General features: G+C 48.2%; 2 protein-coding genes across 7 annotated transcripts in view; one reads left to right on the top strand and one right to left on the bottom strand.

Annotated features, from left to right (window-relative positions):
• Positions 1-4,983: 4,983 nt before the first annotated feature.
• On the bottom strand, positions 4,984-18,388 carry Arv1 (ARV1 homolog, fatty acid homeostasis modulator). The gene is made up of 6 exons (XM_052166844.1): positions 18,208-18,388; positions 15,530-15,649; positions 11,629-11,782; positions 8,132-8,356; positions 7,239-7,383; positions 4,984-5,311 (listed from the first exon to the last, which is right to left on the bottom strand). The coding sequence occupies exons 1-5, from the start codon at positions 18,364-18,366 to the stop codon at positions 7,241-7,243; spliced, it is 801 nt and encodes a 266-aa protein (XP_052022804.1). The 5' UTR covers positions 18,367-18,388; the 3' UTR covers positions 4,984-5,311; positions 7,239-7,240.
• Positions 18,389-18,552: 164 nt separating this feature from the next.
• Positions 18,553-26,143, top strand: part of Ttc13 (tetratricopeptide repeat domain 13) — a 56,341-nt gene continuing 48,750 nt past the window's right edge. For 5 of the 6 annotated variants that reach the window (XM_052166239.1, XM_052166241.1, XM_052166243.1 and 2 more), the window contains exon 1: positions 18,554-18,819. In XM_052166239.1, coding sequence (XP_052022199.1) covers positions 18,588-18,819 — 232 coding nt within the window. In that variant the 5' untranslated portion in view covers positions 18,554-18,587. Of the gene's footprint in view, positions 18,820-26,143 lie in introns of all 6 variants that reach the window. The other variant, XM_052166240.1, reaches the window with a different exon arrangement.

Genomic DNA, 26,143 nt, shown 5'->3' on the forward strand with positions numbered 1-26,143 from the left:
CCCTCTGTGGGTTAAACTTGTTAGAACTGTCTCTTGGCATGTATCATTTTGTTCGGAGGTCTGGGGGTGTGGCTCAGTGGGTCCAGTAGGTCCTTAGCATGTCAGAGGCCTGGGGTTTGACCTTAGTAGCATATCGATTGGGCATACGTGATGCACTCCTGTAACCCAAGGACTGAGGTGGATACAGGAAGACCAGAAGCTCAAGGTCATCCTTGGCAGCACAGAGGGTTCAGGGCCATCCTGGGCTATCCTTTCTAAAACAAAACAAAAATTTTATTCTGAGTTCACACAAACTCAGAACTTGAATATGCACCCAATCTAACACACACTGAAAGGCTAGGGTTTGTTTGTTTGTTTTTTGCCATTAAATGAATTTTAAAACATTTATTTCTCGGTTAAGGTTGGACAGTCATTTCACTGGTACCAGACCACATTTGCAGCAAGATTTCACCTTGTGTCTTGGAACACTCCCAAGTTGCTCCCATTTTAGTGAGTTGTCTGCTCATCAGTGCCCTCTTGAAGCCAGATGCCAGAAGTACAACTTAGCTATTACAACTGAACTTTTCCTAGGGACATCCTAGTATGTACTCACTCAGACAGAGCAATTACCCAGAAGTCCACCCTGGCAAACCAATAGGCTTATTCCTGCCACTTCCTGGGGTACGAGTGATCCCCAAACAGCCACGCCTTCAGACAGCCCCTCTCCAGGATGGACGATGACCTCCCCTGGCTGTGCAAATAGATGAAGGTCCTCAACCCCACTACTCCAAACCATGCAGCTGGGACAGCACTCCACGGAGCTGGGACGGCTTTATGGGGAGGGAGAGATGGTTCTTGGGGGAGGGCATTAGTTGGTCAAGTTGAGGAACTGCCTCCGTCAGACTGACCTGTTGGCATATCTGGGGTGCTTCTTGATTGATGGTTGGTGTGGGATGGCCCAGCCTACTGTGAGCTGTCCTGTGCTACCCCCCCCCCCCCACACACACACAGGTAGCCAATTAAGCCAGAGGGATCAAGCCAGTGAACAGTGTTTATCTACCAGGCAGGGTCCTTGCTTCCCGATGATAGAATGGACGGTGTAAGAAGAAATAAACACTTTCCTCTTCCAGATTGTTTTTGGTCAGTGTTTTATCACAGCAACAGAAAGCAGACTAGGACAGGCAGCATTCAGTTACACAACAGCCCAAGTGTTAACATGTCTGTGCTATGAGGAACTAGGTTAGACAGTGGAGGGGCTCCCTGCTCAGTACTCAAAGGGAAGGGGGTCAGTGCCTTGTCACTGGCTGTGACAGGATGGCTCAGAAATAGAAAGCAGAAAATCTAGTCAGCTGAAGGGCCCTGCTTCAAAGCTGAGCCTTACTTCACTGAGATAGACCCTGGGTCTGCTGCTCTTAACTCTGATTGCATTAAGGTCACTTGGGGGAACTTCGGGGAAAGCCCCAGCAGAAGTGCCTCACCCCAAATCTGGATTATGCATTGGTGTTTACTGACAAGTGTGTGTGAAAGAGGGTATCAGCTGCCTTGGAAGTGGAGTTACAGACAGCTGTGAGCTGCCGTGTGGGTGCTGGGAATTGAACCTGCGTTCTCTGGAAAAGCAGCCAGTGCTCTTAAGTGCTGAGCCATCTCTCCGGCCCCCCAAAATCTGGATATTATTAGTAAGTTATGCAACCTACTGCAGGAGTGGTGAGAGTGCTTGCAGAGGGAGGTACAGGTTGGCAAGGGCATGTCCCACTATGCACCTCTCTCGGTCTGGTACTATCTATAAGCACCTTTATTCCCCCAATAGCTGCCTAATAAGAATTCACATGACACAATAAAATAGCTTTTTAGTGCAGTTTTTTTTTTTAAAGTGGTTGGGTTCACAAGTGAAGACAAAGGCTGGGCAGATTAAATGAAACCAGACTTTGGAAAACAGCCACAGTGGGGAAGACAAGAGATCCTGTTTGTTTTAAGATACTCCAGGCAGCTCTGACCTTGACTCCAACCAGAGCCCAGCGAGCAGGCCGCAGAGCAGGTGCCTGCCTCTTTCCTGCCAAGCGCGTCGTCACTGGGTGACTCCTGCAAAGTGCAGGGAGCAGGTGGCAATCGGAACATTTTCACTTTACTTGTTTGGGATTTTGAGCAAGGTCTCACTCACTCACTTTGTAGCTCAGTGTTGAGGTCTTAAGAGAGCTTCCTGCATCGGCCTTACACCCACGGGTGAGGGCCCTCCTCCCATTGGCAGCGAGCATGAGCATGGACGCCCTGGTGAGAGGCACGGCTCCCCAGCGTTGTCTAAAGGTAAAGCCTCAGGAGTTTGTAACCTGAAGCCTGTGCAGGGAGGACCTTGGAGAGCCAAGTAGTGACCTTGAACTGGAACTACAGCTTACCTCGGTGGGTAATGTCATCCGTGGTCCTCACAAGGAAGGGGAGAGGGACACTTGATTGGATGGAGACCATGATGATGTTGGCTAGTGACAGGCCAGGGGGTGTGCACAGCAGCTGTTCCTACAGCAGTGTGTAGGGAGGGACGCACTTCCAGGGGGAGTTGGGCACACACAAACCCACCTTCAGGCTCCCTGCATGCCTTCCCCATGCAGACTGAGCATGTTCTGTTCTAAGCCTCCTTGCTGCAGGCACCTGGTGTAGACTGCTAGGCTCTCCCTTGCTTTCTCTGACAGCTCATCACGAGAGCCACATCTGACAGGACATGGGGGTGGGTAGGTCTGATCCTATTTCACATTCCAGGCTCTGGCTTTGGTGCTCCTCCTCTGGTGGTGCGTTGGAAGCCAGGGGTACTTTGGCTTTAAACTAGAAGGAGTGTGCCGTCTGCATCACTGAGAAGCAGCATTAAAAACAAGTGCAGGCAGTCAGCTGTCAGCACTGAAAGTTTCTTCCTTTGAGGTCATTCTATATGGCCAGGGTGACTTCGAACTCTCCATCTTGCCTCGCCTCCTGAGTGCTAGGATTACAGGGAGTGCAACACCTGTCTTCAGCCTGTTTATCAGTGTGGTCGTGAGGTAGGTTTCCCACCATGGCTGGAGTACCTGTACATTTCTGGAGACAACCTGCAGAAGCTGGTTCTCTCCTTCCAGTATGCGGCTTTACCCTCTGAACCATCTCACCCAAGTTGTTGTGTTTTTTTTTTTAAGATTTATTTATTATTATAAATAAGTACACTGTAGCTGTCTTCAGACACACCAGAAGAGGGGTCAGATCTCATTACAGATGGCTGTGAGCCACCATGTGGTTGCTGGGATTTGAACTTAGGACCTTTAGAAGAGCAGTCAGTGCTCTTAACCACTGAGCCATCTCACCAGCCCCGAATGTTTAAAAACTATGTGCAAATAAGTCCTTGTGCTCAACTCAGGATTGCAAACACACACACACACACACACACAAAACCAGCCAACAAATTCAAACCAACCACACAAAAGGTCAGAGTGAAATGAAACAACTGTATTATTTATTTGAGACAGGGTTTCTCTGTGTAGTCCTAGCTACCCTGGAACTCACTGTGTAGACCAGGTTAGTCTCGAACTCAGAAATCTTCCTGCCTCTGCCTCCCAAGTACTGGGATTAAAGGTGTGCACCACCACCACCACCACCACCACCTCTACCTGGCTGCATTGTGCATTTTCACTAGGAAATTTGCAACATTGTCTTTCAAGGTTTTCATTTAAAATGCTGGGACCTGTGGGGAGTCACAGACCAGCCTCTGGGTCTGCGCGGGGTGGGGGTGGGGGGAAGCCTCTCTGCTCACTGGTAGCTGGCGGGCCTAACCATTTTTCACTCTTATGTGATAGGACAATCCTGAGAAGACTGCTCTCTCACTGTTGATGAGGTTGGATCTCACACAGGACTCTAGTGAGAATTTTGGTTTCTTTAAAAGCACAGCATTTTGTGTAACTGTTTCAATCGCAGGTGTGGGACACAGGGCTGCTTTGGACTGTCCACAGCGGCTGACTTGCCTCGTGCTCGGGCAGGGGCATGACTATGTCAGCTGAAGATAGTTTAAGAGCTGCTGCTGCTGTTTGCTCTTCGGAGATGTCCTGACTGCCAAGGAAGTCGTCTAAGGATGTCGACTTTCCCTTCCTTTCCCCTCTAGCCTTTCTTTCCTACCTAGTGTTGGGGGCAGGGTGTAAGACTGACGAAGGGAGGTCAGTAAAGAACCCAATATCGCAGCCGACAAGCTGAGCAGACCAGCCTTGACCACTGTGTTGTGCAGATGGCTTCCGCCTGGAGAAGTCAGGATTATAGTGCACACCATCACAGCTGGCTCTGATTTCTTGTTTAGATTCTTTGAGCACCACTCTTGGCTCCTCAGAAGCCGGGTTTGGATGATAGTGAAACCGTGTCTGACGGGCGCAGGGACTAAGCAGATGCTACTGCTGTATCATCTCTAGCAGCTCAGCTGGGATGTGATCTGTCTCTAGGTTGTGGCATTCAGGGATTTTATGATCTCCGTGGCTGGACTGAGAATGGGTCCCACAGAAATACATGTATATAGGTTTTACAAGACAGGGTTTCTCTGCACTGGCTGTCCTGAAACTAGCTTTGTAGACCAGGCTGACCTCGAACTCACAGAAATCCTTCTGTCACTAGAGTGCTTAAAGGAATTAAAGGGGTGAGCCACCAGGTATTAGGCCCATTTATGTGAATTGCTGGTTCCCAGCTGGTAGAACTGTTTGGCCAGGATGAGGAGGCCTGGCCTTGTTGAAGGGGGGGTTCACTGGGATGGGCTTTCGGTTCAAACCCTCCTGTGGTTCCCAGTGCTCACTGTGCCCCCTGCTTGTGGATAAAGATAAACTATCCGCTGCTTCCTCTCTCCGCCACCATGGATGGGCTTTAACCCTCTAAAAACATAAGCTGAATTACTCTTTCTTTTACATAGTACCTAGTTGTGGTGTTCTATCATACCATTATAGAGATAAACACGATGCTTATTTTGGTTATTTCTGGCTGAGATAACTCAGACAACAATCTTAGTTACTGAACCAGAAATGTATAAAAAAGTTTGATTTATTCTGAAAGACAACTTAAAAGTGCTTCTGTCAGAAAAACACAAAACACAGGTTTAAAGACAGCTAGAGAAGTAATATCTAGACTTAAAGGACATAAAGGGACGGAGCTGAGGCCTTTCTTACTGTGGAACCGCGGTGCCTGCCGGGTGCACTCAGCCTTGCGTATAGGTGGTTCAGATCTTCCTGGGGGTGTCTGGGTACATTCAGAAATCCTCGGTCTTGGCTTTGCTCACAGAAAGCAGAGACCCTGGGTTCTTCTTGTTCTCTTTTGAGGTAGCTGGTCCCGCCACAGAGAGTGAGGAGTAAAGCTGTAGACAGCAGAGCAAGACTACTTTGTAGGGCCTGTTCTGATCACCACAGAAGCCCTGCTTCCAAGGCTGGTCGGGAGCCATGGAAGACAGGGGAGCCAAAGGCAGAGTCTCTCCTCAGTGTAATTTTAAGAAGACAGAACAAAGTAAAGCAGGCCACTGGCTCTGTAGTGGGCTCTAAAGACTCATGAGCTGATTTTCCTCCTATGAATTACAGCAGACAGTCAGATACACAGAAGCACAGAAGGAACACAGCCCTGGGTGGCCTGTGGTAGGAATTTGGAAGGCAGCTGCTGTGAGGTGCCAACTGGGTAGAAGCGCCAGAGTGGAGTGTGGAGGGATGCCCTCCTCAGGAGTGACTGTGGTGACAGTCTATAGAAGGGAACCAGCAGCAGTTGAGTGAGCATATCAGATGGAGGGCCATACTCTTGCATACACCAAGTGTCAAGAAGGGGACAGGACCCAGCACTGGCCAGTAGAGGGATCTGGGTGGAACAGGCCCACCCACCCCTTCACAGGAAAGAAGGAAAGAAGGAAGGAAGGAAGGAAGGAAAGAAGAAAGGAAGGAAGGAAGGAAGGAAGGAAGGAAGGAAGGAAGGAAGGAAGGAAGGAAGGAAGGAAGGAAGGGGTTGGGGCTAGGATTCCAGCACCAACTGGAATGTTTTGACAGAAACAAACCATGAGGCTCACAGCTGCAGCAGCTCTGTCAAGTTTAGCACTGTGGCCCTAGGGCATGGAAAGGGAGGGTCGCAAAGGGGAAGGCAGGGAAAGCAGCAGCTCAGACAGAAAGTCCAGAGTGCAGAACTACACGTGTACTTGGACGAGGGAGGCCAGGCCCAGCAGCCGCACCCCCAATGACCCAGGAGGCTCGGAGCCAGCAGGAAACGGCCTACACCACAGGGTAGTGAGGAATGGAGTGCCCCACAGCCGAGGTGACACCCTGAAGGAGACAGGAGCCTCAGTGTGGCTCCCTTTCCTGCTGTGGGCCCTCCTGCATTTCTTCATCCCAGGATCCTGCTTCCGCGGGTGGAGGAAGGGAGCCCACGGTCAGAGAGAGGGAGCTGCGCAGCAGAAGACAAGAGAAGGAAGGACACCAGGAGTGACTGAAGGAACCTGCAGTGTGTGCTCTGGGAACAGGGAGGCAGTATGGCTGCGAAGCAAGCAGGGCTCAGGCCCTCAGACAGAAGTGCTCTCAGAGGCCGGAGTCCTGCTGAGATGGCATGACCAGCAGAGAGCGCCTGCTTAAGGGTCTAGAATCTTGTGTAGATACAGCAGGTGGAAGGCAGGAAGCAGATTACAAAGGCCTGACAGAGAACTACCCCATAGCTTCCTTCAGAGTCTGTGTGTGGTTGAGAAGCAGAGGGAGTCTGGAGGGAAACAGACTGGGTGACAAGAGGTAAGGCAGAAGGAGAGGGAGCAGCAGCCACGGACGGACGGATGGATGGATGTAGTCAGATCCTGTAGCCAGGCGAGGCCCACGGAGGTTAGACGTCGAGGACAGGTGGGAAGCAGCAATGGAGGGAACAGGGAGCCCAGCACCCTGTCCTCCTGGGCACAGAAGCCTAAGGAGGGGGCTGTGAGGGGTGAGGCCACGGACAGCGCCAACCCCGTCACACTGTGTGACAGGATGCTCCTGGAATGCTGACCTCCAGCAGGACAAGGCCACAGCCCTCAACTCCCATGATAACCCCTGTGGAGATCGGCCCACTAACATTCAGTATCAGGGAGAGGTCCCAAGGCCCTAACACGCCCCAGGACACACAGGCAGTTAACAGATGCTGAGGAGACTTTCCTTGGTGGGACAGCTGCCCAGCAAGGTGCCAAGCTGTGACAGTCCTCCCATGGCAGAACTAGTCGTGGGTGGGGTCATTCCCTGGGCCTGTTGTTGGTGCCTCACATGGGATGGGCGATGACACGACTCCAGTACCTTCAGAAGTCCTGAGGCTTGTAGACTGCACAGTCACTGCCCACGTCCCACTCCATCCTCTGGAAGAAGAAGACCATGATGCTCTCCAGCAGGAAGCCGCTCAGCACAGCCAACAGGGAGACCCTCCGGCTGGTGTTCAGGGTCACTAGAAAACAAAGCAGCAACTGTACTAGGAGCTCTCGTGATATGGCAGGCCTGTGAGCTGCATGGTGGGAGAGAGAGCCAGAAACTGCTGTGAGGACTGACCAGAGGAAACCCACCCTGCTCTCAGAGTCTGACGGTCCCGACCAAAGTCTCTGCTCTAATACAGCATCAAGCTCTTCTCCAGCAAAGAGGTGGAAGCCCACGAAATTAAAAAAAAAAAAAAAAAAACAAAGCTGGGTGTGGTGGCTTCTGCCGTAGCCCCAGCTCTCGGAAGCTTCACACAGGAGGACAGCCATGAATTTAAGGGCAGCCTGGGCTATACTGGGAGACTGTCTCAGAACCACCATTCACAGCAATGCTTTTCATGGTGCCTAAACACTGGACTCATCCGGCAGGCAGAAACCGTTTTCCTGTGGGAGGCAGGCACCTGGTACCTTCTCCTGGCCAGACAGCTGTCCAGTCTCGTAACTCTGCACGGGCCATTTGTTCCTCGCAGCCCTTCATGAAGCACTGGTAACAAAAGGTGCTGCCTAGACGGTGCAGCTGCATGAGCTCTGCAGACTCACTGCACCATATGGCCAACCGAGCAGTCCTAACAATCTGCCGTGTGTAGGGTGCCACTGACATTCGCAGGGCCAACACGGGTCTGTGGAGGGGTCATGGTCACCAGGTCTGATGTCCTGGGGCCAGGGCGTCAGCCTTCCAGAAGGCTGGAGGCCGACATGCCAAGTAAGAAGGCACACACTCACCTCTGACTGCCTGGAAATTCGATGTCAGGACAAACACCTTAATGAGCCTGAGACACAGAGGTGTGTAGTCATGCTCCCAGATGACGGCCGGGATGAGCAGCAGCTTCCCGTAGCTGGACAGCAACAGCGCTTTCAGCAGTAAAACAAAGTCGGGTGCTCTTTTTGCTGTCGTGGGTTGCTGTACCCACAGGAAAGCAAACATGCCAGTAAAAAAGGCAGCTTGTTCTATGGAGCAAATGAGAGAAATACAAACGTCTCACCCAGTCTAACCCTGAAAACCATAAGAATCCCAACTCTAACACAGAACTCAGCAGCGGCCATAAGAAATACCTTAACAAATACCATTTTTTCTTAAACCCAAGCGTATTCACACCATGGATTTCATGTTAAACCCTGCTGGCATGGCTTTAAAAATTACTTTTCAATAGGCTTTAGAGGCTTTTCTCTTTTTTCGTTTTGGGCAGGGGTGGAGCTGCCTAGGCTGCTCTCCAACTTCTGACTTTACTGTACCTCAAAGTTCTGGGATCAAGTCTGAGATTATAGATGTGAGCTACCAATCCTGAGAACCATCTGCTTCAAAGCCTGAAGTTAGGTTTTAGCTCTTGGGTTCGGTGACATGCCTGAGGTGTTTTGTTTTGAAGTTTTCTGAGACAGGGTTTCTCTGTGTAGCCCTGGCTGTCCTGGAACTCACTCTGTAGACCAGGCTGGCCTCAAACTCAGATCTGCTTGCCTCTGCCTCCCGAGTGCTGGGACAAAAGGAAGTGCGCCACCACCAGCTAGCTGAGCATTTTTTTAAATGTTTACTTTAATTTTAGTTATCTGTACTTGTCTGTGTGGGGGTACATGTACGTAAGAGCCAGTGTCTGTGGGGGCCAGAGGAGGGTATCTGATCCTTTGAGGTAGAGTCACAGGTAGTTTTGAGATACCTGGTGTGGGTGCTGGGAACCAAACTCGGGTCCACTGCCAGATCAGAACATGCTCTGAACCACCGAGATATTTCTCCAGTCCCCTTGAGTATTTTCTTAGTATTAGGGTCTGTAAGATGCATAAGGTAATAAATCCTGTACTTCTGGGACTGATGTATGTCCGATGTATGTAATATGATGTATTAAAACAGTCATAAGCCCAAGTGAATAAATCGAGCCCCCTCCATTCTAGGCTCTCAGAGGGAGAGAACATCAGGGCTCTTTTCTTTCTTTCTTTTTTTTTTTTTAAATATTATTTATTTATTTTTATTTATATGAGTACACTGCAGCTGTCTTCAGACACACACCAGAAGAGTGCATTACATCCCATTCCAGATGGTTGTGAACCACCATGTGGGTGCTGGGAATTGAACTCAGGACCTCTGGAAGAACAGTCAGTGCTCTTAACCACCGAGCCATCTCTCCAGCCCCATCAGGGCTCTTTTCACTGATGCATCTCTGGTGTCTATTCCATGAACACCGTGGAGTCTTTAGGTAAGTCAGCACTGCTGCACAGTGAATGACTAGTCCTACTCTGACCGACAGGACAGGCTCAGGGTGGAAGGTATGTCCATCTGTGTGCAACCCTTCATTCAGCCACCCAAGCAAATGCCCACTGAGCAGCTCTGGTGGGCCCAACCCTCAGGGGTTTCACACAAGAGGGTGAAGGCAGATCGGCAAGAAGTCAGTAACAACCACAGCACTGTATTAGGTGAGATGGCTGCACCCCGGGAGGCACGGCAGAGCAAGACAGAGAGTAGGGCTGTAGGGGAGAAGGCAGACGTGGTGTCAGGGTAAGTGTCACAAAGATGAGAGTGAAGCCAAGACCCCAGGAACATGAAGTCAGATATGGAGCCATAGTGGGCAAGACCAGAGTAAAGGGAAAGCCACTTCTAAGGCCATCAGCTGGAGGCTCACTGTGCCCAAGGCAGCTGGGTCAAGGTAGGCTAGAGCGGGGGCATGAGGTACACTGAGACCCATGGGAGGCAAGGAAGGAGCTCATCACACTCCAAAGAGCCCCCTGTCACTGTGCAGAAAGACCCACGTGGGCACTGGGCTCATCAGGAAGGGAACATATGTGGAGAAGAGACCTTGGGGAACAGTGCCAAGCCCGAGCCACATTCCTCTAGCTTGTATAAAGTCCCAGGTGGACATGGAGGCAGTGGGAGCAGGGGCAGAACTGTCCTGAAGACGGAATGACCGGGGCTTTCACTAACTGAACTGGGGGCTCCAGGCGGGACACCGAGGCCTTTGGTCTCAGTGCTCTGCAGTGCGAACTGTGTGCAGACGCAGAGCAAGGCCCGGCTTACTAGCTGTCCAGTGGGGCTGTCCGGAGGTCAGGAGAAAGGTCTGGGTCAGACGTGGACACTTGGGAGTCCTGAGAAGGCGGATGATGCCAGGGAGGGGAGAGATGGTGGCAGATAGGGGACAAGAGAGCCTGTGATCCAGACTATAGTGTGGAAGGCATCACACTTGGAGAACTCCTGAAACAGTGCATGTAATTAATAGAAAGGCTGTTTTTAATTTATTTTTGAGGTGAAGTCTCACTGCTTTGCTAAGCTTAGCCTCACAGCTTGTTGGGTTCCGGCAATCCCACTTCAACTGGTTTTAGTAGCTGCGAGAACAGGTGAATGCCATAGCCTGGCTTGAGTCAAATGCTTCTGAAGCAGGAAAGGTTGGAAATTAGAAATAAAGTTGCCATGGAAATTAATTCAATGCAATTCGGACCCTAGAGAGAAAGCTGTGGATTTTAATTTCAATGAATGGCACTTCCAAACACAGGTAAGTCTGGGGAGTAGTCTGTCTCTGTCTGCAGTCCCACAAGCAGCAAACTTACCATCAGACAGCTATCTGCCCCACAGTCAGCCTAAGGCGCTGGGAAACACCAGGCAATTACTAACATTTCTCATGAGAGGACTGACGAAATCTTCAAGGTGGACAGTAAGAACTTAAAAAGTACTTTACAAAACGTCCTCATCTGAAAAGTGTACCATTACCATTTCTCTACCATATACAAGACAAAGCAAGCAGGGGATGTTTGGTTTCACACCTAGGACAAGGTGTGCATCTTACCTATCAAAGCAGAGGTAGCCTTCAGCTCCCCCAGCATTCCTTGCCCCAACCTTGCATTTTACAGCTCCCTATATAATCCAGACGTTTTGGCTGCTCTCCTCTCTTCTTCTCTGTGCCCTAGCAACCTTTCTTTCTTCCTCTTCCCCCTGCTTCCACCCCCCCAAACCCCCATTCCATGGCAACTCCCCTGGCCTCAATCCTTTGGAGCCTGTGAACTCACTGGAGAGCAGCTTCCCAATAATCCTACCTTTAATATAATCTAATCGGGTTTGAATTGGCTCATTTCACAGGTGGGGAAATAACCTATCAGGCAATTCAGTCAAACTCACAGGGCAAGTTAGTGGTAGAGCTGAAATATGGTCTCTACTCCTGCATTACTAGTTGTCTCACCAGGTCTTAACTTTGGTCAGAACAGTGAGGCAACAGTTAGCAGAACCAGGCTGGCCGGCATCTGCTTACCGAAAGAAGCGATCACGAACATCCTGTAGAAGTCCCACTCCTTGGCGTACCGGATCACGTCATCGGGGGCTGGGCTTTGGCTTGAGTCCTGCAGCTGCCACCACCTCAGGTATGCTTCACAAAGCAAACAGAACATGCAGAGTTTCCCATGGATCTGACAGCCAAAGACAGTGCCGCTGGATCAGGTAAGAAAGCCATGAGTTGAAGGCACGTCAAAGTTAAGCAGGTGAAGGGTTATTTTGTTTGTTTGTTTTTGAGACAAGGTCTTGCTTTGTAGACAAGGCTGGTCTGGAACTCCAGATAGGCCTCCTGCCTCAGCCTTCCAAGTACTTTAAATGTGTACCACATTACACTCGGTAGGTGTGCTGAGAATGACCCATGTGGATTTTCAATGCTATCAATTGGCTATTGGAAACCCATGGGGGATTTCCAACGTTTATCAATTGGCTATTGGGAACCCATGGGGGATTTCCAACATTATCAATTGGCTATTGGAAACCCATGGGGGATTTCCAATGTTATCAATTGGCTATTGGGAACGCATGGAGGATATTCAATGTTATCAATTGGCTATTGGGAACCCATGTGGATTTCCAATGTTATCAATTGGCTACTGGGAACCCATGGGAGATTTCCAATGCTATCAATTGGGCTATTGGAAACCCATGTGGATTTCCAAGCTTGGATCATCAGAGAACCCAGTCCAGAGTGGGATTTTTTGGAGTAAACCCTGAGTAGGTATATTCCGTAGCAATTCCAAATAGTCATGTTTATGTGACTTACACGGTGGAAATAGCCAGAACTGCTTCAGAACACGCTGTGTCATTGTGTGCATGTTTGGTTTTTCCAAGACAAGGTTTTTTTCTCTGTGTAACCCTGACTGTCTTGGAACTAACTCATTCTGTAGACCAGGCTGGCCTCTCTCTTAAGTGTTGGAATTAAAGATGTGTACCACCACACCCAGCTAATCTGAAGATTTTAACACACCATATAAACTATTAGTCAGAACAGGAATTAAAAAAAAAAAAAAAAAAAAAAGCAGCCTCAGGGCTGAAAGAGAAAAAAACTATTAACAGTGAAAATAATCAGAAGTGCCTAAGATTCTAAATGTTTTATTTACCAATTTCCCCGGTCAGACTGCCTTTCCTGCAAACTGAGCTTTCTCAGGTACCTAAAGTGGGGCTGGAACAGTGGGGGATGTACGTTTGGGATGTTTGTGAATCCGACCCACCCTGACCTCCAATCTCAGGCTCTGAGGCCCCTCAGCTGGCACACGGGCTCTCTGGTTGCACTCTAGAAACATCTGGGAAGGATGTCCCCAAATGTCATTCACAAGGACACTAACGGGGATCTTGGGAGGTCTCCCTCTCCCCACCCAGGAAAATTTCAGTGTGTAAGCAAGCTTGAAAATGAACTCTGGTGTTTTAAAAGGCCCTGATTGAGTGCTTTCTCCATCCCTCTGAGGCATTTGTTTTCTTGGTAATAGCCATTCTGGCTGAGATAAAGTGGATTCTCAATATAGTTTCAATTTGTACCTCCCTGTTAGCTAAGGATGTTAAACAGTTTTTCAAATATTGATGGCACATCTATGTTTCTTTTAGGACTGTATTCCTGCCGGGCAGTGTTGGCACACACCTTTAAGTCCAGCACTTGGAAGGCAGAGGCAGGTAGATTTCTGAGTTCAAGGCCAGCCTAGTCTATAGAGTGAGTTCCAGGACTTCCAGGGCTACACAGAGAAACCCTGTCTCGAACCCCCCCTCCCCCCCCAAAAAAAAGGAAGAAAAAAAAGGAAAAAAATGGGGCTGGAGAAATGGCTCAGCGGTTAGGAGCACTGACTGCTTTTCCAAAGGTCCTGAGTTCAAATCCCAGAAACTACATGGTGGCTCACGACCATCTATAATGAAATCTGACGCCCTTTTCTAGTGTGTCTGAAGACAGTTACAGTGTACTTAGATATAATAAATAAATAAAACTAAAAAAATAAAAAAGAAAAACAAACAAACAAATAAAAGGCCCTGATTATGTGAGGGGCAGACCACTGCACTAGTTCTAGTTCTGCCAAAATTTAGGAGGGCCAAATTAAACAAATAAAAGCATATACCCAGTTAAATTTTGAGTTTTAGATTCACAACAAATAATTTGTTTTAAGTATATCCCATGCAGTATTGGGACAGACTGAATGCTAGAAATTTTTCACTGTTTATCAAAGTTCCAAATTTAACCGATGTCTTGCATTTACCTGTCAATTTGACCCAAACTATTAAGCCATTTACGGTTCAGTATGAAAGTGCAAATTTTGAAAAAAATCTAACCTTAAATGTTAGTATCTTTCTGACTTGTTATTCATTTCTTGCATTCTCTTAACAGAATAGTGCAGTTTTCTTTTAATGTTTGCTTCCTAGATCCAGGTATAATTGTTTCCTATTTTATGTTGGACTTTGATTGTCAAATTAATCAGATTAGAAAACACCTAGGGTGACATTCTGCTAGTGGTTTGGAGAGACAGACCTTCCACCTTAGACCACAGCCACGATCGCCCATAGCTCTGCGGAGGGCCCTGACACTGGTGCCTGATGCCGTTGCTTACTTGAATCCTTGACTGGCCACATGTAGAGCTGTTTCCCTCAACTCCCTACAGCTATTCAGGGTGTGAAAAGAATAATTCAAAGTCTTAAAGCTTATAGCTTCAAAAAGCTCAGTTAGGGAAGCTATGCTGAATGGTTTGGTGGGTGTTGGGGTGTGTGAATGTAGTTTCATCTCGGAGAGATGACAGGCAAACACGGCACTGTTCACTGGCCATGATGCTTTAAGATCAACCTTTAACGTCTGATTTTATTTGGGGTCTTCTTTGACTGTTCTTGGTCCACTTGTAATGAGACTGCTTATCTAAATAAAATACTAGCTGTTGGAAAAACAAAACAAAAACCCACCTGCTGCACTGACAATGTACACATCTGCGTTTGTCTTAGGGGTGTTTGCAAACAGGACTGGCCTAGGAGGGAAGACTGGATGTGGGCAGCCCTGCCCTCTCATGCCTCTCCCATCCTAATGGACCCAAACTGTGAGCCACACAGAAGCTGCTTCTTCTCAGGTATTAGGTCACAGCAGTGAGGTAAGCCACCGTACACCTAGCTAATCAGCCATGGTTAGCTTTATTCTGCTAAAGGCAACAGTTTAAGAGGAAATCCACTAGAGGCATCCAGATGGTGCTGCAGGCATCTCTGTGACCACGTTCTCGAGCAGTCACTGAGCGCTGCACACTCCTTTAAATTTATATCTCTTTCCTCTAGAAAACTTGAAGACACAGAGAGGAAAAAAAAAAATCCCAGTTAGAATTGTTATATATTTTCTAATTCTGTAACAGTTATTTCTTTCTTCTTCTTCTTTTTTTTCTTTTGGTTTTTTGGATTTGGTTTTTTCGAGACAGGGTTTCTCTGTGTAGCCCTGGCTGTCCTGGAACTCACTCTGTAGACCAGGCTGGCCTCAAACTCAGAAATCCGCCTGCCTCTGCCTCCTAGAGTGTTGGGATTACAGGCGTGCGCCACCACTGCCCGGCAACTGTTATTTCTTTTAAATGCAAAAGCACAAGGTAACATTAAAAAAAAAGATTAAAACCAAGGTTGGAAAGAGGGCTTGGCAGTTAAGAGGACATACTGCTTTTACAGAAGATAGGAGTTGTGTTCCCAGAACCCATGAGAGGAGGCATACAGCTGCCTGGAACTCCAGCTCCACATGTATGAGCACCTGCAATAAGGTACACATATCCTTCCTCCTTTCACTCACTCACACACTCACACTCACACTCACACACACACACACACACACACACACACAGAGAGACAGACAGACAGACAGACAGATACACACACAATTTTAAAAAATTTAAAATACCGTAACTTACATTTATTTTAGTGTTGAAAAGAATATGTCTATAGGCCTGAGTTTTGCACAAAATGGCATTAATCAAGATAATAACAGGGTCATATTCAATATATTTGTCTACTGGTTTCTGGCAGGATTTCTGGGGAAAAAAGTACAAAATAATATTAAAATACATAATATTAAAGCAAACACATTCTGAAATCTTAAAGGACTTAATAATTGTTTTGGACTTTCCCAGCAACAAGGTGTCTAGGCATCTGTTTAGAATCCTCTGATTAAAAATGCTCACCCATGTAAGAAGTGGCTTCGTGATGACTAAATATAAGCTTCTAACTAGAAATACTAATATTTAAAATTTACTCTCAAGAATGTAAAGAGAAAGCTAGATGTGGTAACACATAACTGTGACCAGCGTTTAAGACACACAGGGAAGAGGATGCTGAGCCAGCAGGGGCTGACTAAGAAGACCCTGCCTGAAATCACTGCAAGACAGACAGAAGCCAGACCGGAACTTGATTTAAAGGAATTTGATTTAGTGCCACTCCAGGCACAAAAGCGTTCCAGAAGACCCTGCTTTCAATTCCACTTTCAGTTTGTACGATTTCTTAAAAGCTAATCTAACACACTTTGGCTGACGGGCTGAGGCATAGGTTGTGGCCCCAGATCTGGAGGTCAAGAGAGTTCCTATCTTCTGGTTTCTGAGAGCTATAGGTGGTCAGAGATCAGGGTACAGTGTCAGTAGTCCTAAGTCTGGGATTTTCTCCAACAAGATCAAGAACTTGCAAAGAAAATGTTCTTTCTCTGCTCCCACAGACACAGCAAAGTGCTGTGCTGTGTGCACAGACTTAAGCTGCGCAGGTTGGGTCTACGTCACCCAAATCAAGACTCCCTCAGCTTTCAATGGATTCCTCTCATACTCCTATATTGTGAGGAGAAGAGTTAGAACTGGGTTGTTAAATCACATCAAATCACAGGTTGTCATACAACCTACGGACACTCAAAACAGTTGCACCAATGCTACCTGTCACCGAAAAAAGACTGGCTTCGATTCCAAGTGAACACTCTGAGAGGCTGATGGGATGACATAGAAACAGAAACCACGGGCAGACCAAGATCACCTTTTAGTGACACCAAATCTAGAAAAGAGTCAAGTGCATGGGAGAACTGTAACCCTGTACTGACAACATTAACAGAGCAGATTCACTGTCCCCGGGAAGAGATTCTCCACTTCAGTAACACCATTGTAAGAAATACCATGCCTCTCTGGTTACCAGGTGAACTGGCAGCTGTGCTACCCTTTCAAGTGTCAATCTCTCTGTCAAAATAGAGGTAGGCATAGAGGTTCACATCTTTCAATTACCTGTGAGTTAAGAGCAATCACACTCAGATATGAAGCTCAGAACAGAGGCTCTTCCCAGACCCCCTTTCTTTGCACTGATGGGGAGCTTATATCTCTTCCCCTCAGGCATGAGGCTCAAGCCCAGAGATGCCACATTTAGTGCCAAGAGAAACTGTTAAGTTGGCAAATCCCTCTCTTTATCTCTCAAAAGCTATCTAAATCCCACTTTCAGACAGTATCTCAAATGTAAGAACAGGGAGACAGACACATTTGGAAGCAGGAGGGGAAAGACCAGCATCAGGAAACACAGAACTCCTAGTCCTTCTGTATCTGGTCATCCAGATGCCTGTGCTGTGGAGACCACATAACAAGAGCTCTCCTTCCCCAGAGTTTCATGGGCTCCAAGAAATCACCTGGAGCCACCCACAACCCTCTAATCTCAGGGACTTTATATTTAGTAGGCTAAGACAGCATGCCATCTTGCCATCTGAAGACTGTTACAATGAGATGCCAGTGACCTCGACCCAAAGAAGCTCCTTCTACTACCAGGTGGCATGCTCTTTTCAGGGCCCCCAACACAGAGGGAGCACGCTGACTTTCTCATCAGTGGACCTGATGGATCACTCCTGGGTGCTCTTCCACCAGAACTCTCTCCACTGCTTCCTCCTGCCTTCACTTTGAGTATAAAGAGGAAGCACACATAGAGACATTCATTCTCTCCCTTCCTCTCTTTCTCTTCTGAACCTCTTGCCTTCATCTCCCAAATGCAGGCATTTTACAGGCGTGGTGCTGGAGACGAAATCTAAGGCTGCCCGCGCGTCAGGCAAGCACCCTACGAGCAGAGCAACATCCCTGGCCGTGATGTTTTCTATTTTGCTTAAATTGTTGTATTATTTACAGTTTAACTGACAAGTGCCCAGAAGAAACAGTTTTCTTCTAAGAAATCTCTACAGCACCGGACCTCAAACATTGTTTCCATCTCCTCAGGCTCAACAAGAGAAGGACACGCTTCCTGCTACAATTCCTATTTCCATCTCTCCATCACTCGTTTATTGGTTTGAGACTGTCTCTCTCTAGGTAATCGAGGCTGGCGTCCAACTTGTGATCCTCCTCCTGCCTGGCATGCGAGTGGAGTGCTGCCACAGAAACGCACCAGCACTCCTGGGTGCCATAAGTCTTAGAACATCCATGGCCTAGGCAGTCTTCAAGCACATCCTTGCCTTCTCTTTCACACCATCACAAGGACCACTCCTCCCCCACGTGCTCAAGCTCCCAGGTCTCCACCCGGACCACAGCACTTTTGGATCCACCTTCCTAGCCGCGCCCCGCCTCCCCCTACCCCCACCCCGCTCGCTCACGCAGATGGTTATCTTGAGCACGCCGTGGCGGTAATCCCGGTACAGCTCCTGGGCCTCCCTGTTGCACTCGATACAGCGATACAGGCAAGAGGACGAAGCAGTTACCGCGCCTTCCATGCCTTTCCTGGACCGCGTTCCCCTACGCCCTCCCGTCCCCATTACTACTCCAAGGATTCTATTTCCGGCCGCTGGCGGAAGACGCCTGGAATGGCATTGGAGGGGGCACCCAAGGGCTTACTGGGATTTGTAGTCCTGATGCTGAAGGAACGCTTGAGGCTAACAGAGTGCGGACTACGACTCCCAGCGGGACCTTCGGTTGCACGCCGCGCCCACCTGCCAGCGGCGGGCAGAGCAGGGCCGCGCCTGCGCCGTGCGGGAAGATGGCACCTGCCGTCCGTGGTTGCGGCTGCGGCTGCTCGGGCAGCTTGGGTGCCGCGCTGGTGCGGCCGCTGCTCCTGCTGCTGGGGGCGCTGGCCTGCGCGCGGGCTACCGAGCACTACTCTCCGCTGTCCTTGCTAAAGCAGGAGCTTCAGCACCGGCAGCAGCAGGAGGCCCCGGCGGGCGGCGGCTGCCCGCAGTCGGGGGACTGGGCGGACCAGTACCCGGAGTGCGGTGAGTGGGCCGAGCTGCCCTCTCCCTGCGGCCGCTCCTGCCTAGCGTGGAAGCACCTGGGAGGTGGGGGCACCGGGGCCGGGCTCATGCGGGCAGCGGGGACGAGGACCCACCTGGACGGTGCCTGCTGGTGTGCAAGGGCCAGGAGGTCAGACTTCTTTCTGCTTGTTCCCGTGGGTGACTTGCTCAGTCCCCACTCAGGAATCCAGTTCTGCGAGATGCAAGCAGGTTGGATTTGCGGGGTGACATCAGCACGGACCCCCCGACGGTAGAGAGAGTGCTCCAGGCTTGATTCCCCCGCGTGCATTCCAGCAGCTCAGGCTCATTCATTGAAGTCAGGCATTGTAGGCTTGTAGAATAAAGTTATGGAAGATCGCTCTTCAGAATGCACGTGCTCTTTCTGTTTTGAGTTGTTCAGTGGGCGTTTTTACCCATCAGTACCCTCCCCACCGCCCCTTCCCCTCAGTGGGTGACCCTCTGACTTGCAGTGGGAAAGGCCTGGGTCTTCCATAGCTAGTAGCAGGTGGCTGATGATGCCTTTTAAGACCTCTCACTGATGTTCAGCACCTTATGCCTACCCCGACACTACCTAGTTTCTTAGCTGAGATGCAGTCTCAAGATTAGTGCAATCTGACTTCCTTTGAGCACCATCTGGCTTCTTGGAATGGCTTTTGGACTTATTTTGTGCTTTGGCCTTGCCTGCCAACAGTGTGGTTGCTGTGGCCAACATTCCTTAGGGAACTGAATGACCATTGTTAATGTCACCTCCTGATTCAGGGCAGGAGGTTGCCTGTCTGTGAACTTGTCTGTAAATAGGAGACTCCGTTTACTTGAATGTAAGGCTTTATTTCCTCACTTAGCCTTGTTAGTTTGGTGGTTTAGTTTACCATAAAAGCAGTAGCCACCCTGTTGGATGGCCGCCCATGTCTCTGAAGGGAAAACCTAGACACAAGGGAAAGGCTAGCTCCCAGAGCCCCACCTATAGAAGGAAGAACAGAGAACAGGCGATAGTCGCTTTGCATTCTTTGTTTTTGAGAAAGGGTCTCCCTGAGCCCAGGCTGGCTTTGAATTTACATTTACCATGATCCTTCTCTTTAATGCCCCCAAGTGCTGGGATTATAAGTGCTCAACTTTGCAAGTTTTGTCTTAACTTCCAAGGGCTCTTAGTAGGAAATGCTTCTCTTCTGTTTCTCCCAACCCTGGACGATCACATGGAAGTCGGATTCTGTGAAGCTTTCCTCAGGCACCTGTCCTAGACTTTGTGTGTGTGTGTGTGCGCCATATAGCCTGAGGGACTATTGTCCTCTGTATTTAGAGCCCCCATACCACCAACACAGTGGTATCCAGAACCCATCAGGCCTTCCAAATCATATAGGTCTGACCTCACCATGGGGGCACCTTTGGAATACCATGGTCACGTTCTTTCCTTTTGTTATTTTTTTCATAATTAGTTATTTAATGTGATGGGTATTTTTGCGTGTTTGTATCTTCTGTGCACTACATGTATGCAGTGTCCACAGAGACCAGAAGAGGGTGTCAGATCCTTTGGAACTGAAATTAGAAAAGGTTGTGAGGCAACATGTGGGTGCTGGGAATTGAACCAGGGTCCTCTGGAAGAGTAACCAGTGCTCTAACCACTGTGCAGTCTCTCTACCCCGCCCCTCCCACCACCACCATGGTCACTCTTGCCTGCCGACATCAAACCAGACTAGACTTGGGGCAAAGAGCGCCATAAATGTCCCTCAGCCTCAGCGTTATTCTCAGGCGCGAGTTGCTGAGGGGCTGAATGCCTGCTTGGTCTCTGCAGCTGGCTAGACTTGCTCACTGGAGCCCTCTCGCTGCAGCACCCCCTGTGGTGGAGAGAAAATGGTTCCAAGGAGAGCAAGCCGCAGCTCAGGCTGGAGGTGTCTGTCAGCAATGGCTGGTCCCAGAGAACAGCATGAAGCCGCAAATCTGCAAGGATGCCTTGTGTCTCTGCCCCAGTGTTCCCCAGCCCATGGTGATAGTTTGTCTTCTAGTGTAGTTTTATGTTTCTTACTGAAAGTAATTTATAATGTTTTTGATCCTATTTTCCCATTAGGTATTTAAACAAAATTATTTACTCCTATTTTTGTCTTTGCCGAGGGCTGTAGGTGTGCCTGGGTGGCCATAGAGGCCAAGGCAGGCATCTGATCACCTGAAGCTGGAGTTACGGGTGATCCTGAGTGCTTGGAACCAACCTTGGGTCTTAAGCACTGGGCCTGCTTCAGACCTGAGCACACGATCCTCCCCTTTAAGACCTGCTTCAGACCTGAGCACACGATCCTCCCCTTTAAGACCTGCTTCACACCTGAACACATGATCCTCCCCTTTAAGACCTGCTTCAGACCTGAGCACAGGATTCTCCCCTTTAAGGAGAAGAAGCCATCAGCTATGTTATTTGTTTTTGCTTTTTTCTTTTTTCTTTCTTTTTTGCTTTATTTTGTTTGAGACTGGCTTACACTAATTTAAGCTAGCCTGGGCTAGAACTCACGATGTAGCTCAGCGTGCCCTTGAGTTTGTGACAGTCCTCCTGCCTCAGTCTCCTGAGTGCAGAATAAACATGTGCCTCAAAACCCGAGAAATTTATTTTCAAAATAAAAGTAGTTTTTTTTCTTATTCCTGTGGCCCTATTTTTAATTTGTAACTGTGGGAGGAAATACTGAGTGGAGGAGTCTTTTCCCAATTCTCTAACCCTGTCCCGTTACACAGTATGAACCAATCTATGCCTTTTGTCAACGCTGAACTAGTTAGTGTTCATTACCATTTTCCCAGGAGGAAACTGAAGTCAAAAGCTAAGCAAGGTCACCCAGGAAGAGTCCAGATTTGGGATTAATTTGACTTTGGGTTATATTCTCAGTAGTTTTTTTATATATTGGCATAATTTCAATAAGCATTAATATAATAAGTCCTACTACACCTAAAACTTGTTGAAAGTTGTATTTGTTTGTTTTTGTTTTTTCATTTTTAAAATTTTTCTTCTGTTTTGTTTTATTTCAAGACAGGATTTCTCTGTATAGCCCTGGCTATCCTGGAACTCACTCTGTAGGCTGGCCTTGAACTCAGAAATCTGCCTGCCTCTGCTTCCCAAGTACAGGGATTAAAGGCATGCACCACTGCTGCCCAGCCTTTATTTTTTTGGATTGGTTTTATTTATTTAGTTTTCAAGTCAGGGTTTCTCTGTGTATCCCTGGGTGTCTTAGAATTCACTCTAGACCAGGCTGTCTTCAAACTCAGAGATCCACCTGCCTCTGCCTCCTGAGTGCTGGAACTAAAAGTGTGTGCCACTACCACAGGCTTAAAATAAGTAGTTTTACTTATTTATTTATTTTTAATTAATTAATTTTATTTATTTATTTTTTAAAGAGTGCTCTGTCTACATGTATATACCTGTGTGCCAAAAGAGGGCATCAGATCCTTTTTTTATAGATAGTAGCAAAATTTATTATTTTATTTATTTATTTTTATTTATTATTTATAAGTACACTGTAGCTGTCTTCAGACATTCCCAGAAGAGGGTATCAGATCTCATTACGGATAGTTGTGAGCCATCATGTGGTTGCTGAGATTTGAACTCGGGACCTTCAGAAGAGCAGTCAGTGCTCTTTTTTTTTTTTTTTTTTTTTTTTTTGGTTTTTCGAGACAGGGTTTCTCTGTGTAGCCCTGGCTGTCCTGGAACTCACTCTGTAGACCAGGATGGCCTCGAACTCAGAAATCTGCCTGCCTCTGCCTCCCAAGTGCTGGGATTAAAGGCTTGCGCCACCACTGCCCGGCGCAGTCAGTGCTCTTAACCACTGAGCCATCTCTCCAGCCCCTATTTATTTTTTAATATGAGTGCTCTGCCTGCATGTACACCTGTGTACCAAAAGAGGGCATCAGATCCACTTTTACAGATGGTTGTGAGCCACCACTTGGTTGCTGGGGATTAAACTCAGGACCTCTGGAAGAGCAGCCGGTACTCTTAACCACTGAGCCACCAGCCCCAAAACTTGAATTTTTAAAATAACACTTAGGATTTCAGACTTTACATATGTATTAAAATGCATCACTGACCCTAGTGGCTTGGACTGTGTAGCAGCCACAGGAAGGCTGTGTGTATGGACCAGGCATTGAAGAATGTACTACACACTAATGACCTGACTGAGTCCCTCTCGTGGAGCCGAGTTTGGTGTAGGGCAAGTAGACCCAGGATAACTGTCGAGAGGAGTGACACTGGGCATTTGTGGGGAGTGGGGTCCCACATCATTGCTGCTGTGCAAGGCAGTGAGGGAAGACTCGCTGTGCTGACAGCCGACCTCCGGAGAGAGTAACTGAATGGATCTCAGATAGATCTCTGACCCCTCCCTCCAATGGATCTAGCAAAAGTAAGGGCTGTATCGGTTGGAACTTGCCCACTGACTAAAGAATTCAGGTTTTCCACTCTTTCTACAAACCTGCATGGTGTGTCATTCAAGCAGAACAAGCACTGGCTGGTTCTTTATAGACATCTGAAGCTACATTTCAGTAACCAGTCACATGCATTTCTAGTAACTTCCAAAATGCCTTTGGTTTCTCCTTCTTTGCAGTAAGAGGAAGGGTGAACTCAGGTGAGGCTTCAGTTCCTTTTGAGATGCTCTGTCGTGCGTGTATCCCAGGCAGGACTCCGGCTCTCTGCACAGCAGACTATGACTTCAAGCTTCTGATCCTTCTGCCCCTGCTTCCCGAAATGCTAAGATCACAGGTGTGTGCTGCCACACCTGGTTTTATTGAGGTGCTGGAGTTTAGTGCTTGCTGTGCAAGGACTTTACCCAAAGAGCCACGTTTCAGCCCTTCCGTGAAGTCTTTAAGTGACAGACTTATTTGCTTCTAGGTGATGGTCCTGTACTTGACGTCTTCATGGTAGTTTTCAGTGAGGTGCCTCTGTCCATTTGGTAACTTTTGTACAATCCATGTTGAATGTTGTACTCTGTCTGAGTAATGACTTATAGCCTTAAACATGTTAAATTTGTTGGGATAAATAATCCCAGAATTGAGCCAGTGACATGGCCCAGTGGGTAAAGATGACCTCAAACTTCTGAGGGTACTGGACACACAAGTGGTGCATATAAGCAAATTCAAGCAAACCACTTGTACACATAAATCTTTAAAAACAACAACAACAAAAACAAATGCTCAATCTGAAAGACTTCTAGTCCAAACACTTCAGATAAGAGATATGCAGCCCAGGCCAGTGGGATGGCTCAGTGGGTAAAGGCTGTTTCCACAGCCTGATGATGTGCGTTAGATGCCTGGGACCCATGACTGGAGAGAATGGGTTCCCACAAGCTGTTCTTAAACGTCCACTTGTACAATGTGGTGTGTCCATCCACTTAATAGTAAATGTAATATTTTTTTAAACCCATGTACACACAACAGTAAATGGTTTTTTGTTTTGTTTTAAGTAAGACTCATTGCGTGCTAGGGAACTGATATTTTCTGCGAGTCGAGCTGTGCTTTTAGCTGTTCTTGGTTGTGTCTCTCCCCATCCTAAAGAAGTATGGGGCACAGAGGTAAGAGCACTAAAGGCCGTGCTCAGCATCAGTCAGTCGCTGAGGTGCCTGAGCTCTGAGCCAGCAGGACACTGCCTCCAAAGCAGTGGGGTTAGTCAGGGGCTTAGTGCAATGGAACTTAAGGCCTCCTTCTCTGAAAACACCATAAGTTCAGCCAGTTTTCCAGGAGTCTACCCAAGAGAGGTTCGAAGAACAGCTATTTGGTGTTAGAGAAAGGAGTTTGGTGAGATTTGCAAATCACTGGAATAGGCACATACTATTTAGAGCAAGATGCAGACTGTCAGCAAGCAGGTAGCTGTTTAAGGTAAATTCAGTCTTTTCCCATCACCTGTGTCAGTTCTTGATCTTAGTAAGTGAGACTGCCCAGTCCTCCACGGCCGCCTCATCTCATGGCCCGCCATAAGATCACAGCTTAGTAAAATGCTATCTGTACCAGTGCAGAAGCAGGGATGTGACAGTGTCCACAGTGTGCTGTCCACATTGTGCCACATCCATGGCCAAGGCCATTTAAGACTGGGAGAAGTGCATTATTGCCGTTGGAATCTGCAAGGTCCAGCCACTAGGCCAGAGGCAGCAAGGTGGGGATGGGGTACTCAGCCTTGGCTCACAACTTACTCCAAGCCTCCTGTTTATCTGTGTTTGTTTTTAACTCTCTGATACTGAGTCTTATGTAGACTCAGGCTGGTCTAGAACTCACAGAGTTCTCTCTCCCTCCCAAGTGCTGGGATTAAGGCATGCCTGGCCTTCCAAGCCTCCTTTAAAAAGCATTTTTTACTTTTATTTAACTGTTTGTTGTTTGCCACTCTGTGCGCATGCATGCACCTGTGCACACGCACACACGTGTACCTGTGTCACAGCACAAGTGTGGAGGTCAAAGGCTAACTTGCAGGAATCAGTTCTCTCTCCACCACGTGGGTTTCAGGGACTGAACTCGGGTCACTGGACTTGGTGACAGGTGCCCTTACCCCCTAGTGAGCTGTTGGCTACAATCCAATGCAGACTTTGGTCTAGTGGCGTCAAGGTCTGCTGCTGTCTTCAGCGGCAACCTTGCCTTCGTCCTCTGGGTGTGGCCCTCGGGGACCTAGCTACTGCTCGGCCCTCTGTTCTTTGCCTCAGTGGTTCCTGGGGCAAAGCTGGGTGCCCTTTAATCACTGTGACACTTTTAAGACAGCTGCTGGGGGTGAGGCTCTCAAACACGGAGTGAACTGTTGTGGAGAAGCTCTGGCAGTTGTACATTTCCCTTCTCCGCAGCTACCTCGGACACTTGCGTCTCCCTCTGGGACGGTCCTTCCCCCATGTGCCAGTGGTCCTCAACCTTCCTAACGCTGAGACCCTTCAATACAGTTCCCCACGTTGTGGTGACTCCCATCCATAAACTTTTCTTGTTGATACTTCTTAACTACAAATTTTTGCTACTGTTACAAGTATTTCTGTGTTCCCCCGAGTTCTTAGGTGACCCTGTGAAAGGGTATTTTACCCCCAAAGGAGTTTTGATCTCAGGTTAAGCACCTCTGTTGGGGTGGGGGAAATTTCCCATCTACTCAATCTCTCAGTCCTGGAGAAGCCACTTGTCCTTCTGTCTCCATAGTTACCCATGTGGCCCTTTGGGAGTTGTGTGCTCTGTGACCTTTCCCAGCCTGTTTCTGTGGCTGAGGCCTGCGTAGGAGACACTTTTCCGTGTTGTTGTGTGTATGAGCACCTCTTTTTTGTGGAGGGATAATCAGGCCATCATGTGTATCTATCCTAGCTTGTCTGCTTATCTGCTGTGAATACTCGGG

This window comes from Apodemus sylvaticus, chromosome 21 (assembly GCF_947179515.1).
Source record: "Apodemus sylvaticus chromosome 21, mApoSyl1.1, whole genome shotgun sequence".
Lineage (NCBI taxonomy): Eukaryota > Metazoa > Chordata > Mammalia > Rodentia > Muridae > Apodemus > Apodemus sylvaticus.

Excerpts from the sequence above, each read along its gene's own strand:
- Arv1 (XM_052166844.1), bottom strand. The coding sequence starts at position 18,366 with ATGGGGACGGGAGGGCGTAGGGGAACGCGGTCCAGGAAAGGCATGGAA. Across the intron at positions 8,357-11,628 it reads GTTCGTGATCGCTTCTTTCG|AACAAGCTGCCTTTTTTACT; the intron begins GTAAGCAGATGC and ends TTTGCTCCATAG. Across the intron at positions 7,384-8,131 it reads GAATTTCCAGGCAGTCAGAG|TGACCCTGAACACCAGCCGG; the intron begins GTGAGTGTGTGC and ends TTTGTTTTCTAG.